This window comes from Diuraphis noxia, unplaced genomic scaffold (genome assembly GCF_037042655.1).
Source record: "Diuraphis noxia isolate RWA-SAM2 unplaced genomic scaffold, SU_Dnox_SAM2 contig0005, whole genome shotgun sequence".
Lineage (NCBI taxonomy): Eukaryota > Metazoa > Arthropoda > Insecta > Hemiptera > Aphididae > Diuraphis > Diuraphis noxia.
In genome coordinates, this window is record NW_028301715.1 from 5,504,294 (window position 1) to 5,520,894 (window position 16,601).

Genomic DNA, 16,601 nt, shown 5'->3' on the forward strand with positions numbered 1-16,601 from the left:
TTAAATTGTACTTCAGTTATTATTGTCAAAATGAAACAATTATAATAAAGGTACAATTGGTTTTTCTTTTTCTTTAATCATAGATTTGTACAAGGAAAATTAATAAATAAATAATTTAAATATTTATATACACAACGATTATTTTAAATTATATCTGATCGCCCATAGATTATGTATTTTGAACACGCTATAAAGAGAGGAACTCAGAAATCATCGTCTGATTTTGTTCTTGTTACAGCCCGTGCCGAGTTGTTGGTAAGCGATCGAAAATCCAATGTCCCTTTCTTTAACGGTTACACTGTCCGTATGGAATCTGATTATGATTGGTCCGGACGCATAAGCTGAAACGTGAAAATTGTATTTTTAAAACCGTCATTTACCGAGTTCCCATCGATTCACGACTGTAGTAAATTATACCTACAATAATATTGTAGTACATACAACGTTGATTTAGCAAACTGTTTAGTCGCTTTCGTTTTTGCGGTAGGTATTTCGAAAAACTTTTCTTCGAAAAACTGTTATATTCACATACCTAACTGGTGTTTACAACTTTATTGTTAGTGTTCCTCCACGTTTTACCCGGAAATACTTGTTTATTATATATTTATATATCAGCTAGGTTACTATGTATTTTATCATACTTATTATAGTATATTACGTATACTTATACTACATATACTGTATAATGTCTTCTGTTTATAGACTTATAGTGTATGTGCTACAACTTTTTTTCTAAAGTTTTATTTAGGTAAAGCATTCATATAATTTATATTTTATTATAAATGTAAACCATTACTGTATAAACAACTTGGTATACAATAAGATCGTATTTATTAGACATTTTATAAAGCTTGTCATTAATACAATAATACAATAATTCATTACAATAATGAATTAATATAAAATATAAATATAAAATTTATGTAGTGTCATCTGCTATTCAACAGTAATCAAAACATTGCGTTACTTTAGTATTATTTGATATTTTTAATTATTTTGTTTTAATCAGAATACTTTAAGGTTTAGCTACATGGCATAGTGATATATTATGCTATATTTAATAATTTTGACATTAACTGCAAGCACATCCTTGTTCAGATTTCCCTTTCCTAGATCGATGAGCTGATGATGATTATAAAACTAAGTTTTAATTTTTTATTGAATAATTTAGTAAAATTATATTTATGAGTTTGTCCTCCCTCTCCCCGTAAGTTAGGTGCTTTTGAAAAATAAAAGATCGAGTAGGTACTTACTTGTCACCGGCGTCGCGATCGTGTTGTTGTCCTGTGCGCCTAGCGGATCGTTTACTTTGATTTTTTCCGCAAACTCCTGAATGGCGAGGCCGGACAAACTTCGTCCGCAGAATTTTTCCGCCGTTGGCGTATATACCTCCACGTTTCCTGTAGCCGCTAATATTTCCTCGCCTATGTCCAACATACCTCCGGGAATATGTAAGTAGTCATGTGAAACGAGATCGCAACTCACTTCACCCGCCCGTCCGACGCCTTCTTCGAGTGACGGACCTGCACCAAACAAGCATAATAATATATTACACGTTTATTACACGTTTAGGTTAGGTTTAAAACCTAACCAACGTGAAATTTCGTACATAAACTAGCTTATATACTGTAGGATTATAAACACGCAATATAAATATGTTAGTTTTTATGAGTTTTAAATTATTTTGTACATCAACAACGGTATACACATTGATTCACCCAGGGCGATAAATCTTTTTTTTCAATAATGATGCAGTCATTTAAAATCTCAACATTATTAAATTTAGTTAAAGACCAAATGTTAAATACTTTCATTCTTGATATTTTTTACACTATTTAAGGCGAGTGTCCCGTGGAAAAACAAATTTCTGTTTTAAATACATTTTTTAAATAATTTTTCGAATATTTCCGAAAATGTTCACGAACCAAATTCTAAATTCGAACGAGAATTCTTAGAGTTATTTAACTTTGTGTATTAACGATAATACAGTAATAGGTCCATAAATATGAGTTTGGTATATGCGGGGCTACAGCCGAGAGCCTTGGGGGTTATGTTGATTTTAATATTTTAGTACCTTATTAATAATTATTAATATTAATCTATCAACATTTACGAGTATAGTTTGTAAAAAGGTTCAAATATAAGAAATATTATCTTCCAATATAATATACATATTTTATAACTCTGTAAAACTATTTTTTAAAACTGTTATCCTTAGCATGATACTAATTCGAATTTTGAATTAAGAACAACGAAATATTGTTTAAAATGATTATCCACAAAATAACTTTTATTATTTATTTTTACATAATTATACGATCTATACAGTTAAGCACAATAAGTATTATGTAAGATAAGGATTATAAACATTAATGCGGTTACGTGAATAGGGAGCCACTTAACTTGGAAGAATTGTTATTAGATGATTAATTTAAATGACTTCTATTTATATACCATTTTCCTACAAAATAATTTACAGTAAAAAAGAAGGGTTCCAATTTGAAAAACAAATATTAGTTTCGCTACACAACACTCTTTTAGTACTTTAGTAGTAAAAAAAAATTTCAAGAAATAATAATGGTCTTTATTAAGTACCTACCTATATTTAAAAATTAAAAAAAATCAAAATTTGAATATAAAAGGAAAAAATGATGGTGAGAATGTTTGGTGAATCATCCTGTATACCTACTCTAACTTATAAATTATAATTTATACAAATTTAAAAAACGATATTACTTATATTAAAATGTCGGTTAATATATATTTATTTTTAGTTTAGACGCTTGGATATTAAGTCAGATTGCACCCTAACCGTTGTTTGTCTTGGGCCTTGTTTTTTTCGTAGGCCAAGGCATTGTACCTTTATAGTTCCTTAGTGGTATATAATGTTTAATTGAGCTCGAAAGTCGAAACTCAGCAATGCTTTATCATTTACGATTAATGATCATATTATTATGCTTGTGCATGTAGCATGATATATTAATATGCAATATGTACATATTTCATAACCATTATATAATTGTATAATATATTCTGTTGTAGCAACACTTATTTCACTTATTCCTAGTGTCTATATACTAACAGCTAGTGTATAGCTACATAATACGTTTGAAGAGAATGAAAAAGTTGGATGTTTGGTCGCCAGCTCACCACAGAGCGAAAATAAAAAGTTAATAGTTTATTAAACACAGTAAATGCAGTGAAAATAGTTTATTTGTTACCCTGCAGTGTCGTGGGAAGCACACTGCACTTACTTCTCGAAAGTTGCGAATTTTTCGAACCTCTTATATAATATATACATGTATAGCAGTATAGCTGTATAATATATAGTACATGCGGTTGCACTGATTGCAGTCAAATAGTCAATCCATTATATGGTTATATAATGTATACATATAGTAGTGTGCGTTCCTTAGTATATTCGACGAGAGAAATCGGTATGAACGTGTGTGGGTGATTATTTACTATATCTATAGTGGTTTTATGCCACAAAAATAAAAATCCAATACACAGACGAATACAAGCTGGTAACAACCAAATAACCCTATCGGAAATATCTTATAGTATCGTTTCCACATTTCTAAAAGTCTAGACGGACAACCAGACATCATTTATGCTATAATTATATACACACGCGCGTCATACATCTCCGAGATTATTATAATAGAGTAGGTAGTATAGACACGAACTATATGTGTCGATAACTATGTATCTTACAATATTTTGGGTTTTTATAACTAGGCCAAATGAAATATTGTTAACTATAATTCGTTTCTGAATAGTACTTGCTATTTATTGCCTATACATAAAAGTTATAACATTATGTTTTGTATTGTATATAGTAATAGGCCACACAGCATTAATTATGTGATAAACTTAATAGGATAGATTTCGATCAAAACCAGTATTGAAAGACAGATATAGCCAATATTAATTAATGATGAACGTAAAAGATAATTTTAGATGTCATTTTTCCACGATGGAATACTCTTTGTGAACTGACTGAACTGTAAATATTATTATGTAGTGAACATTGAACACATATTACAAAGGTTTAAAATTATTCATACTGTTTCTCATGCCAGATCGAGTTTGTACCTGAGAAAATGTAATATACCTATACTTGAATTAAATCTAATAAATTTGGAGTGAAAATTATGAACATTAAAAAATTACTTTGTATGGCACGAAAGTCGCTAATATTAACGATGCACAGGAACAAATTACATTTTACACAATATATTGCAAAAAGAATAAAACGATCCATATCCATTAATTATTACCACTGAAAAACCACAACGAGTTAAGAATGTTGCTAAGTTTTCAACAATTATTTAACGTAGTTCATTTACATGGATTAAATTTAGTTTTTAATCCAAGGTTTATACGAAAATTATCGTTAACGAGAACATACGAATAAACGACACCTGCAATATGGTATTTTATCATTTTTTATTAATATGTGTATATTATACCATACTTATTATTATAATACGGAGCGATTCCGGTTCACAATTACCTACTATCTATCATATATAAGATACATAGTAAATAATAATATGTTTTTTCATGTACTGACCTTCCATAGAGTTTATACCGAACGTAGAGCCGGGCACCTGCTGGAATTCGACCCGACAAGTGTTCACCGACCGTTTGATGCACACCGCATAGTCAAGTCCTGATTGGTACATACCGCCTGCGTAGTTGAAGCTCTGTATGGTGCCGCTGAGGCTGGTATGGTATTGTAGACATCCGGTAGGCGCTACAGTACAAACGGGCACAGGAAGGTAAAGGTAGTATATTATATTTTAATTTTCTCTAGAGATCTCAGACGTGATGATAGCACTGAGAGAGAGGGTTACATTAATATTATTGTAAAATGTGAATGATATATTAAATAAGTATACAATAGATAAAAATTGTAAACTATGATACCTACTACATAGGTATATAATATTAAATATAGTATTATATAATTATGCATAATTCGTGGTAAGATCAGCATATCAAACTAATACTTTGAAACGAATAATAATTGTTCATGCCATGTGGATAAGCTACATATCATAATATGTATAGATATAGTGTAGGTACATCTAATAAATGTAAAAATATTATAATATTGAAACTCTCTTATATTATATCAATTAAATTTTGTGGTACCTATATAATTATTATTTGGCCTTTTTTTATGTTATGTTCAAAATTTATTTCAGAGTTTAACGATGTTTTCGATTGTATAATACATAATATATCATACAATTTACATAATAATATACCTATTAATTTTACTGCATCTGTGAACTCTTTGCTATATAGCATGTATAAACGTGTACATAGTGCTTACAAAGTTACAAAGTTTAATATCTAATTTAAATACTTATATAGTTAAATCGATTGAATAAACATTAACTTACCGACAGACTGAGGATCGGCAAGGCAGTCGATTTGGGTAATACGCACCTTCCACGAATATCTTGAAGACTGTGACGTCATCATCATGAGTGCTACGGATGAGCCACCAGCTTTAGGATCAACCGGGAAATATACTGGAAACAAAAAATATGTAAAATATTATAATCACAACAAAACATGAAATCATTTTTAGGATGTCATTTATCTTCAGCAAATGGCCCATAATTTACTCAAGCATCTATCGTTTAGGCAATAAATCGTTTGAATGAATTCATAATTAACATGGTATCAGCGCACTATTTGTCTTCTTCCTCTGAACCACGCGCAACAGCAAATTTTGGTTAAACAGAGACAAATAATTGTTTGTTGTTAGCTTTATGTCTTTATATTAACCTGAATTATTGACCTAATATCAAATTTAAATTTAAGAAAATTATTTGTATTTATATTTTGTTATACTTGGCATTTTATGATACTATTTTACGGAAATACACGAAAATTATACATCAACACTATATAACATTTATATGAATTATGCCCAAGAAACATTTTGAACCATATCTACCAGTTATTAAAACTAACTGCAAAGAATTCTAAGCGGCTAAAAACATCTAAACATTTAAATTTGAAAAAAATGTTTTAGGCACATATAGAGTATCCATATAAATTTCAACCAAACGACATAACTAATAAACTCGTCCAAATTACATCTATATGTTACCGTAAAATATGCCCGATCACTTGGTAAACCTAGGTTTTACTAGAGAATGCTAGGTTTTACTGTTTGTACTCAGTAAATGCTGAAATTCTTAATTTTATTCGGACTTTTACTAAACACGTTGTGTGCTTACATCCTAGGATATACAAATTGACTTAGTAAATGCTGATCAATACACGACACATACCATTTAAGCGATAAGCTGCGTAAAAATTATAATTATATATATTATTAAAACAAACTAGGTACTGGCAGTTATTTATATTTTTATATAAAATAAAAATGCATTTAAAAACAGATTTATTATTTATTTATTCATAAAAATTAATAAAATTGGTGGGTTGTTAGAAATAATTAGTTTTTTAAATTTATTTATACATATTGTACTATTATGGTATTTAAAATACATTTTTATTTTGTATAAAAATGTATATGACTGTCAGTAGTTTGTTTTAAAAATATATAGTTATAATTTTTACACAGCTTATCGCTTAAATGTTGTGTGTCGTGTATTTAGCTTTTACTAAGTCAATTTGTATATCCTAGGATGTACACAACGTGTTTAGTAAAAGCCCGAATAAAATTAAGAATTTCAGCATTTACTGAGTACAAACAGTAAAACCTAGGTATACCTAGTTATCGGGCATTTACGGTTACATATACATTTTCCAAGCGATATGTGATTTTAGAAATTTTTCCGAGATTTTAAATTCAAAATTAGTTAATTATATGATTCAATCACTAAAATTCTAATTTTTTAGAATAACATATTATTTTGGACGGGCTGTTCATTAATATAAGAAACGTGAAGAGGAAAATATTATTGTCAATACGTTTTTTTTAACGTTCGTCATGTAAAATTCATGTTTACGGAGTTATAAGTGTAATTTTTTAAATCCTACGTGGGTGGACTGATGATAGAAGACCAAGTAAGCTAATAAGGAAGCGATTATTCAGTTATTAGAAATAAATTGCATACAATGTTGGCCAGTGTTATTTCCGCACAATTCTGATATTCCAATGCCATTCGGTAATGTAGTAGATACGATTAAACGGTCTTGTCGACAACTGCCCAAGTACTTGTGTGGTCCCCTCAACGAAAATTCTTCCAAGTCCAATCTGGAATAACAAAACAATCACGTGTTGTTTAGATTAACTACGTATTATACAGGTTTAAAATATATACAAACTCCTGCAATTGACGGTCGTTTTAAGTTTTTTTTTTTAAAGTATTGAGGTAAACTTATTTACATAGGTACATATAAAATTATAAAATATATTACTATTACACTCTAGAGTCTAGAAAATATTTTTTTTAATGATCTAACCACCATGATACAAACTTTTTAACTTGGTACCTAATTATTTATATTAGATGTCATTTTTGCGAATTTTCAAGTACCTATATAATAACATATAGCTAAATATTGAACTAAAATCAAGACTCTTTAAGTAACAATTTAAAACAAACAATTAACATAGTAAACTGATAACTTTACTATAGTAGCATGTGGCTTAGGATGTGTAAATTATAATAATTAATATAAGTAAATTTAAAAATAAAACCAAAATCATAATCCAATGATCCAATAACTATAATATTTTATATATATTTAAGGCTTGCTAATATTTATATAATAACGCATTATTAAAAAATATAAACAATCCATAAATTAATTAAAAAAGATCTATTTCTATATGATTCTTAACTATTATAAATGTTTTTAATGTATGAATATAAAATAATTAGAATTATAATTTAAGTAAGATATATTTTTACATTAAAAACTCATAATTATTTCCCTGTTATTAAAGCATTTAAAAAAACTTTTATATAATTTTATGGCTAGCCCCAAATTTTTTACCTGCACATAAGATAATTAGGCCAGTCACAACAAAAAGTGTAAAAGCATAGTTTATATTCTTATAAATAATTTTTTTTAAATTAAGCCAGGTTTTATAACTTGGTAAAGTAACATAGCCACGCAAGTAGATTAATTTCTCCATAATTTATAAATCTATTTTAAAACTGCTCCAAGTACCAAATCTCCTCCCTACTCATTTTCCCTTATATTATAGTTAATATTATGTAACGAAAGATGATACGCTCTAAATTCGATATAATTCATGATATCACGCCTTACCTTAGTTGACACACATTTCTATTCTTGATATCCACACGGAAGTCACAAAAAGAAGAGTCCCAATCTTCGTTTGGGTAGCTTGGGTTGACAAAATATGATACGGGATCATCGGTGGCGTTGTGGCAACTTTTTTCTGCAGCACAAATAAAAATGTATTAACCTCCCAGTTTAAAAAAAGTTGGTTCAAAATGTATTGCGTTAATATGGAATAAGAACGACATCTACGTTTCGAAATAATTACTGGTGTTCGAATCATTTTTCTGTATGACGTCCATTGTTCAATATACTCAATTTGTCATGTTATGTCACGAGGGCCGCAGGCAATAAATTAAATATTTAATTATTTGATTTTTACTTACTTATGATGAGGTACATTGAAATAATGAAATCAGTATTTATACACTAACGCCAGTGGTGGATTACCCATTAGACTCGTGAGGCTCGAGCCTAGGGCGGCAATTTGTAGGGGGTAGCAAAATTGTTTCATGTTATTTTATTTTTATGAACAAAAAAAAGATAATGGTATTCAAATGGGTTACTCATAATTTTTGGTATCTGAAGAAATTAATGGCTACTTGTTTCTTGTTATAACTTGACTTGCATTATTACCTACACAATACGCATGAGAAATACGCAATTGCTAAATAAATTCATTTTGATTTAATATAAACTGATCGACGTTGGTGATTCCGCGAGTATATAAATAAATAAATAAATATATATATATAAATACATTTATCGGCGGAAATGTTTGAATGTTCGACGTTTGACGAAATCATCAATTGCAATTTGTAAGATTTATATTATGTAATACAATATTTGAAATAAAGTGTAAATTAATAATTATTCAACCATAGTACCTTTGAACCATTTCTCACTCACGGGACGGCTATATCACTATTCGTGTCAGCATATTCAAATTACGATTTTTGGATAGTATTAAAAAAGGGGGGTGGTAGACACTGAGCGTTTCTATGGGCGCCGAGAAGGTTAATCACCACTGACTATAACGCTGTCTTTTCCGACGTTCAAATAAAAGTGAAATGAATCAAAATAACATACACTTGGGTTTTTCGATTGTAACCGATGAAAACGTAATTATTATATTGTGCTCAGTGTTGGGCTTTCATAGAAATCTGTTTATAATAATATTATGGTATAATACAATAATGTCTACATATTATTCCGTATTATCATATTTTATAAACCTATCAGACATATATCATATTTTATTATATAAAATATAAATTATGTTGTTAATTTTTTTTGTTTTTCTTTTTTGATACATAATTATTTTATTATTACTTTGCTATAATTATTTTTTAATAAAAGGCAAATTAAAAAAAAAAAAAATAATAAATTATGTTGACATACATACTGGTATAAATATTTTTTAAACATATTAGATACTATCGAAACCACAATATAGAAGAATCGTCAGTCAATCGTGAGGTCTATAGATTGAAGACCTTTGTATAATAACCAAATAATTTCATTTTCTTAATTTTTTTTTACAGAAAATAATAAATAATTTTCAAAAAATACTTTATGGTTTATATTTTGAGTTTCGGTTAAACTAGAAAAATATACCTAATTTAAATATTATAATAATCGTTTGTAATTTATAGTATCACAATACGGTGTTAATAATTTTCCGAAATCATGTTGTAAAAATATATAAATACATAACAAAGGTACAACTATACAAAACACTATATTATATCAAAGTGTTGTAAATCGTCCCTAAGTCGTTCTATGATAAATCAATTCTGTAAACGTTGAAAAAATCGTTCGAGAGAAAATATGATCGCAAAACATTAATTTTTAATACCTATTTATAATTCGTTTATTATAAAATATATATTTAGTTATAATTATTATAAGGGCCTATATTTATATGCTTTAAAAACTTCAGAAATATGCACTATTAAATAAAAATATACAAAAAATCGATTAAAAAAAGTATTTTATTTGCGTTTTTTTTAAATGTTTGGGTACATAAAATTATATTATATTCATTATTGGCATTTTATATATAATTAAATTAAATCAAATGAAAATTACGCACTTCGATCACGAAAAACACGAAGAAAGAAAAAATAACTAATGTGTGATTCGCGAAGACCTACTCAATAACAGAATACAGATTACTGCTTGTACCGATGGGCCTAGGATAAGATAGGAAAACGACTTCGACAAATTATTACGTACAAGATTATACGTTAGTTTAGATAATATTATAAGCAAAATATTACATAATATTAAATGCATTTAAAAACCATATATAATATATATGCAATAAAAAATTGTAAAATACAGAAATATGCATGTAAAAAAAAAAAATGGCAAAAAATGCAAAATAAAATTTTGTATTTCAGATCTATTGACTATGATTAAAACTTGTAGCTTGCCTAGCTACTTTTTGGACTGTTTTAAAAAAAACACGCAAATGATGCATAATATTATAAATCCATATTGGCTCTATATAGTTATAACTTATAATATAAAATTATTGTCGGGCACATACCTGCAATGGCGTTTCGGCAACACTCTTTGATGTTCGCCGGACACTTCTCCTTACACTTTTCCGCTCGTTTTTCACTGATCGTGCTCTTGAGGGCGCTGGGCTGCGCGTCCGCCGACACCGCTCTCGTCTTCGACGTTTCCTCACCATCCATCGACGATTTGTTGACGGCGTGCTTGGCCATCGGTCCCGGAGTGCCGTCGCGGTCGCCTGACGAGGGTCTGGACGCGGACCTTGTTGACGCTACGCTACTGCTGCCCCCGGCCTTGCTCAGCTGATCTGGTTTAAATAGATTCTGATATAACAGGTCTGAAATTATAGCGGTTTTTTTCCTTTTTTATAGATGTTTAAAGAAGCGCCCAAAGTTGGTACGATTGTCATACGCAATATAATATTGGTAACTCGACTTGTTAGGCAGCTGGTTACGATGAGTGGTTAGAATATAGTGGTTACAGTGGTTGTGGTCGGTAAAGACCATAATATTTATCAGTAGATAACCGTAGTGGTATAGATTTTGGTAGAGGCAAGATACGGTAAAGACGTACAATAGTATTACAATATTATGTCGGCGAGTGCTGAATATGTGTTCCCAATAAAAGTTTTCGATATTTGCAAGTGTTTTATTTTACAATATTAAATTATTTATTTGTATTATCATCTGCAGTTCAAATTATGTGCGTGATATTTCTCAATTATATCATATAAATTATATTTTTTAACTTCAAATACCTAGTAAAAAAAAGTAATTAAAATGAAATGAAATATTATTTTAAATATTTACCTAGGTAATTATTCCGTAATTATTTTTGCAACTTGATATTTAAATTTACCATAAAATGTTTGAAACAGATTATTTTGACTTTTATATTCTAAGTTACATACAATGCTAATGCGAGGTGAAACCGCCGAACCATCAGAATACCGGACACTCTTAGTCGTTGAAATATTATCCGCTATTCGGGGGTGTACGCTATTAGAAAGTACAGATTTTAGTTTGTTCATTTTCATTTTCTGTTATGTTCAATTTCTGTTGATTTTAGTCTATCCATTCAATTAACACATATTTTTAATCATTATACCTACAACTGAAGAACTCGCATAATAGATAAGTAAGTATTTAAAAATATAACAGATAATTTTAAATGTACCTACATATTTAAATAATTATATTTATACTGAAACACATATTATAAAATGTATTTAACTTCTTTTTCATTCGAGTAGGTTTTGGTAGTAATATGTGATTACTGTGTAATAAAATACTGGTCGACTCATATTTCTATTTTAAGTCTCAAAATTGGAAATAATTGATTCTGCAATAACCAAAACTATAAAAATTTTATTTCGATGAACCGATATCAACAAAACTATTAATAATACGCTTTAAATGTTTATCTTTAGTTGTATGTTTAGTTAATATTGTAGGCATAGGCGCAACTATAGACCTCTAAAATGTGGGGTGCTATACTATTAAAAACATAAAATTGATGTTATTTTATTATAATTATAATAGTTAGATCTAAAATATCAAGGGGTGCTAAAGACCCTTTTGCACCCCCCTAGTTGCGCCAATGATTGTAAGTAAGTTATGACAACATTTTAGAACATCCATTTTCTTATTATAGGTAATTTCATAGTTCAAGGGAAATAAGGTTAAAAAAAAAAATAACCCAAGTGTTAAACCTCTAATGCGTATATTTAGTATCAGTGTTGAATCCAGACAATTTTTCTGGGGGGCTCACTTTTTTTTTTCATTGGTGAATGGTGATACATCATTTTAAGTATTATGAATTATATATTTATATCTATTAATAGGTAGTTATTCTTACATTATAAATCGTATTACCTATTATTATTATTTATTGCAATTCAGAAATTATAAAGATTTAAAGGGTTATAAAACAAATTACTAATTTTTAAATTTTTAAATCAATCGAAGGTTAATCTAATGTCGTCACATATTATAAGTTGTACTATTAAAATTTATTACAATTCAGAAATTATAAATACTGAAAAAATTACAAAATAAATTAGAAACCTATTAATTATTTATATTTAAATTAGTATTGTGCATTTAATAAATAAGTACATTTTGTTGAAAGTCAGAAAGTTGTATTTGTCAGCGAGGGGCGAAAGAAATTTCAGGGGGGGGGTGAATGCCCCCCCCCCTTGAAGTACCTATACCTGGATTCAACACTGTTTAGTATACCTAATATATTATAACTTATATATATTTACTTATAAGTAGCCAAGTAGGGTTCGGATTTGAAGGCAAATGCCTTTCTTTTATTAATCATAATAGAAAAATAATTTTTATACAAAAATGTGTTTCATTTAATTTCTTAGACGATAGATCTTTTTTTTTTTGCCTTTTTTTGCCTTTTGTACTTATAAATGCCTATTTTGTGTTTAATTTTCAGTTGATTTTATAATTTTATACCCAGCTAGAGTATTACTATTATCACTTTAAATGGGTTTTATTATTCGCAATATTTATCGATATCGTCTTATCGAGTATTTGGTATGGCCATAAAATTACCCGAACACCTATTTAAAGATTAAGATATGTTCGTAATGCGTAGATTCAAGATTGTTCGTCAGTCCGCCTGCATTTGTCGATCGCAATAATTGTCGTTCAATAATTTTTCCACGCGTTTATTTTATTCTGTCTTTCAATTATGCCAAAAGTTAAACAAAATCACAATTCCAAGTTGAAAAAGTATGTTTCAGAATTCGGTGAAAATATTTTTTCAACCGATGGATTAATTTTATATTGTAAAATTTGTGACATCAAAGTGTCAAGTGAGAAAAAATTCCATATTCAGCAACATATCGGAAGAGATAAACACAAAAATGCGCTTGCAAAAATTGAAAATAGTAAAAAAATTCATGGATGGGAAAATATCAAAAAGATCAACCAAGTATTTATTGGAGAAACCACAAGCGATGACGATCTATCAAGTAGCATTCTTAATTTAGATAATTATTTAAGTATGAAATACGCCCCGATAACTTCGGTGGACGTAGAAAGATCGTTTTCGATGTACAAAAATATTTTAAACCCTAACCGTAGCCGTTTTTCTGAAGACAGCTTATCAAAATACGTGGTAGTCAATTTTTTTTTTAATACCAACTAGTTTATTTTGCATTAAATTAACTGGTATAACTCAAGTAAGTTAATATTTAAAATTGTTTTTAACTAATTTTTAGGACAAACCTGGTTAAAGAAAAAGGTACCAAATCTATTTATACAAAATAGCATAAACTTAATGTAGTTTAGCATTCATGCTCATTTTTAATTTGCATTTTTCTCAAAATGTGTGCATTTGAAAGTGTTTAAAAAATGTTCACTATTTTATTTTGTAGTATATTTATGAATTGCCTTTTTATATAAATTAAATGCCTTTTTTTTACATTTTAAATGCTTTTTTTATTGATTATATTGCCTTCAAATCCGAACCCTACTTATAAGTTACAATAGCCTATTGTGAAAAGTTATTGATCGTTACAAAATCTTACTTGAGTAGTCGGGTAGTAAACTAGTATCGATATTAACTGAAAAACTAATATTACCTGAATCATAATGTATTCATGTTTATTACTACTTAAAGTAGTAATGTACTAGGCCGTATACCATTTGCGCATCGTCTGTTTCCCTGTCCAAAATATCGTATATCGTTTACGCATCATCGATACATCATCGTTGACGCATTGTCTACTTACCTGCATCAATAATATTCTGAACAATAAAATAGGGTATAAAAAATGGTTAGGTTAAGTACTACATGATGTATAATAATTAATTTTATGTATAGAGAGAGAATGAATAGTTTAAGATTCTTAAAAATAAGAATAATAAACTTACATAAATATTTTTAAGTTCAAATCTCGACAAAATTCATCAAAAATCGAAAATTTAATTCTAAAACATTGCATTTATACTTGTATCACATTATACTCGGCATTATATTTATGCAATATTTGAAAATTTAATATTATGTGAGTATTATTTAGAGATTTTAAGACCAAAGTTAGAAAATAACTTGCACTTTGGGAACTTTGGGTGTACACCTTTTTTCATTTATATTGTTAAATAATAATGATGCACAAATGATGTAGGACCTTTTAAACGGTCAATCCGAAAACGATGTACCTATAACCCACAAATCTAACGATAATTGTTTTATAAAAAGGTCAAAATTAACAATAGCGATGTGCAAACGACAACCGGCGAGGTATTACTTAAATGACTTACCACTTGGAGTGGCGTTTTTCAATTCATATTGTATTTCACATTTCCAAATTTGTTTACAACAGAACGTTTTATTTTAATAAATATACAGTAATAATTTTTTTTTCCAATTTTTAATTTTTCTTGAGTTTAACTTATCTTAGAAGTAGGTACCTACATTATGACTTTAGAAGTATACTATATCATATCATTTATTACAACGTTATATATTATAATACTACTAAATGACTTGTTCATAATAATTTATTATAATATATTAATATGACTCATGAATATATACGACTATAATCATAAAGTAATACTAATACTTGAACATACGACAGTAAGACAATATACTATATTGTAATATTGTATGTATTTATAAAACTATGTTAAGATTTAATTATTATCGTGAAGATAATAATATTGTTGAACTGTTTGTATTTTAATAATTGTGTTATTATTAACGATAATTGTTTATTTAGGAAATCATACTTCATGACTAACAAGTTGTTGAATTAGAGACCATGAGTTGAAAAATCATTAAATTTTAAATTCATTTCACTCAATTTTTAAATAACACATAAATATATATAATTTATTATTTTCGAAATCGTATAAACTCCTAATGTATATTTTTTTCAAGAAAATTTAAACTTTAAAAAAATGTTCTTAGATGTAATTATTTGTTCTTCTAATGAACGCATTTTTGTGTAAATACCTACATGTTTTTTCTATAAGACGTAAGTGACTTATGTATTTATATAGGTAATAGTGATAAAATATTAATAGCACAACTTAATTTTTTGTCAATTTTTATTTTTTTTATTTAACAAGCTGTTAAAATATCTTTAAATAAATATCCTGCTATTATATGAAAACTTGTCCCACTTAATTATAGTAATGATAGTAATAAATAATAATAATATATTTTTTAATTGAAAGATGGTTAATTTTACATATTGGAAGTATCAATAATGTAATATTATAGTAACTACATTATTTATATGGAAGTATCTTGTATTTTTGTCAGAGGTAATGCTTATAACATTTTAAACCGTTATTTTAATATCACATATACCCACGGCCGTGGCATATGTTTATTACTTATGTATCAAACAAAAAGTCTGTTAAAATCATTATTTAAAAAATACACGAAATTATCATTGATTTTGTTGTTCGACCGTAAATTAATGTTATTAATATCATAAATCATAGTAGCATATCTTATTGATGATTAAAAGTACAAAAATTGAATATCCCATGGCATAATTAGGTATCTATTATTACTCAAAATGACGCGTGAATATTACAATTTATATTTTATATAATGTATCATAGTTAGCGTAAATAATAATATCAATAAGCGAGATCTACTTCTGGCATTCTGTACTTACTTTTATCGTTCTTGAGTTCGTCCAACTTGATACTGGTCACGCAACACAAACACGCCATCGTCAATACCAGGGTAAATTTATTGATACGTATCATGTTTAGAGCTTCGGTGCTCAACCATCTACTGCACGAAAACATGTGATCGTTTCCGTAAGATAACTTCACCTTATATAC

The 16,601-nt window shown here is 28.2% G+C and overlaps 1 protein-coding gene and 1 long non-coding RNA gene across 2 annotated transcripts in view; one reads left to right on the forward strand and one right to left on the reverse strand.

Moving 5' to 3' along the window:
* LOC107165413 (uncharacterized) lies at window positions 1–16,580 on the reverse strand. The gene is made up of 8 exons (XM_089228115.1): window positions 16,430–16,580; window positions 10,805–11,110; window positions 8,278–8,410; window positions 7,113–7,252; window positions 5,418–5,549; window positions 4,580–4,762; window positions 1,254–1,523; window positions 1–341 (listed from the first exon to the last, which is right to left on the reverse strand). Exons 1-8 carry the CDS (start codon window positions 16,563–16,565, stop codon window positions 211–213), a joined length of 1,431 nt encoding a protein of 476 aa, XP_089084241.1. The 5' UTR covers window positions 16,566–16,580; the 3' UTR covers window positions 1–210.
* LOC149054803 (uncharacterized) overlaps window positions 11,248–16,601 on the forward strand; it is a 31,885-nt gene continuing 26,531 nt past the window's right edge. The window contains exons 1-2 of the long non-coding RNA XR_016191852.1: window positions 11,248–11,586; window positions 11,676–11,910. This is a non-coding gene — a long non-coding RNA (uncharacterized LOC149054803). The remainder of the gene's footprint in view (window positions 11,587–11,675; window positions 11,911–16,601) is intronic.

Coding starts and splice junctions, on each gene's coding strand:
- LOC107165413 (XM_089228115.1), bottom strand. CDS start 16,565: ATGTTTTCGTGCAGTAGATGGTTGAGCACCGAAGCTCTAAACATGATA. Junction 8,411..10,804: donor TTGCCGAAACGCCATTGCAG/GTATGTGCCCGA, acceptor TTTGTGCTGCAG/AAAAAAGTTGCCACAACGCC. Junction 5,550..7,112: donor AAATAACACTGGCCAACATT/GTATGCAATTTA, acceptor TTTTGTTTCCAG/TATATTTCCCGGTTGATCCT.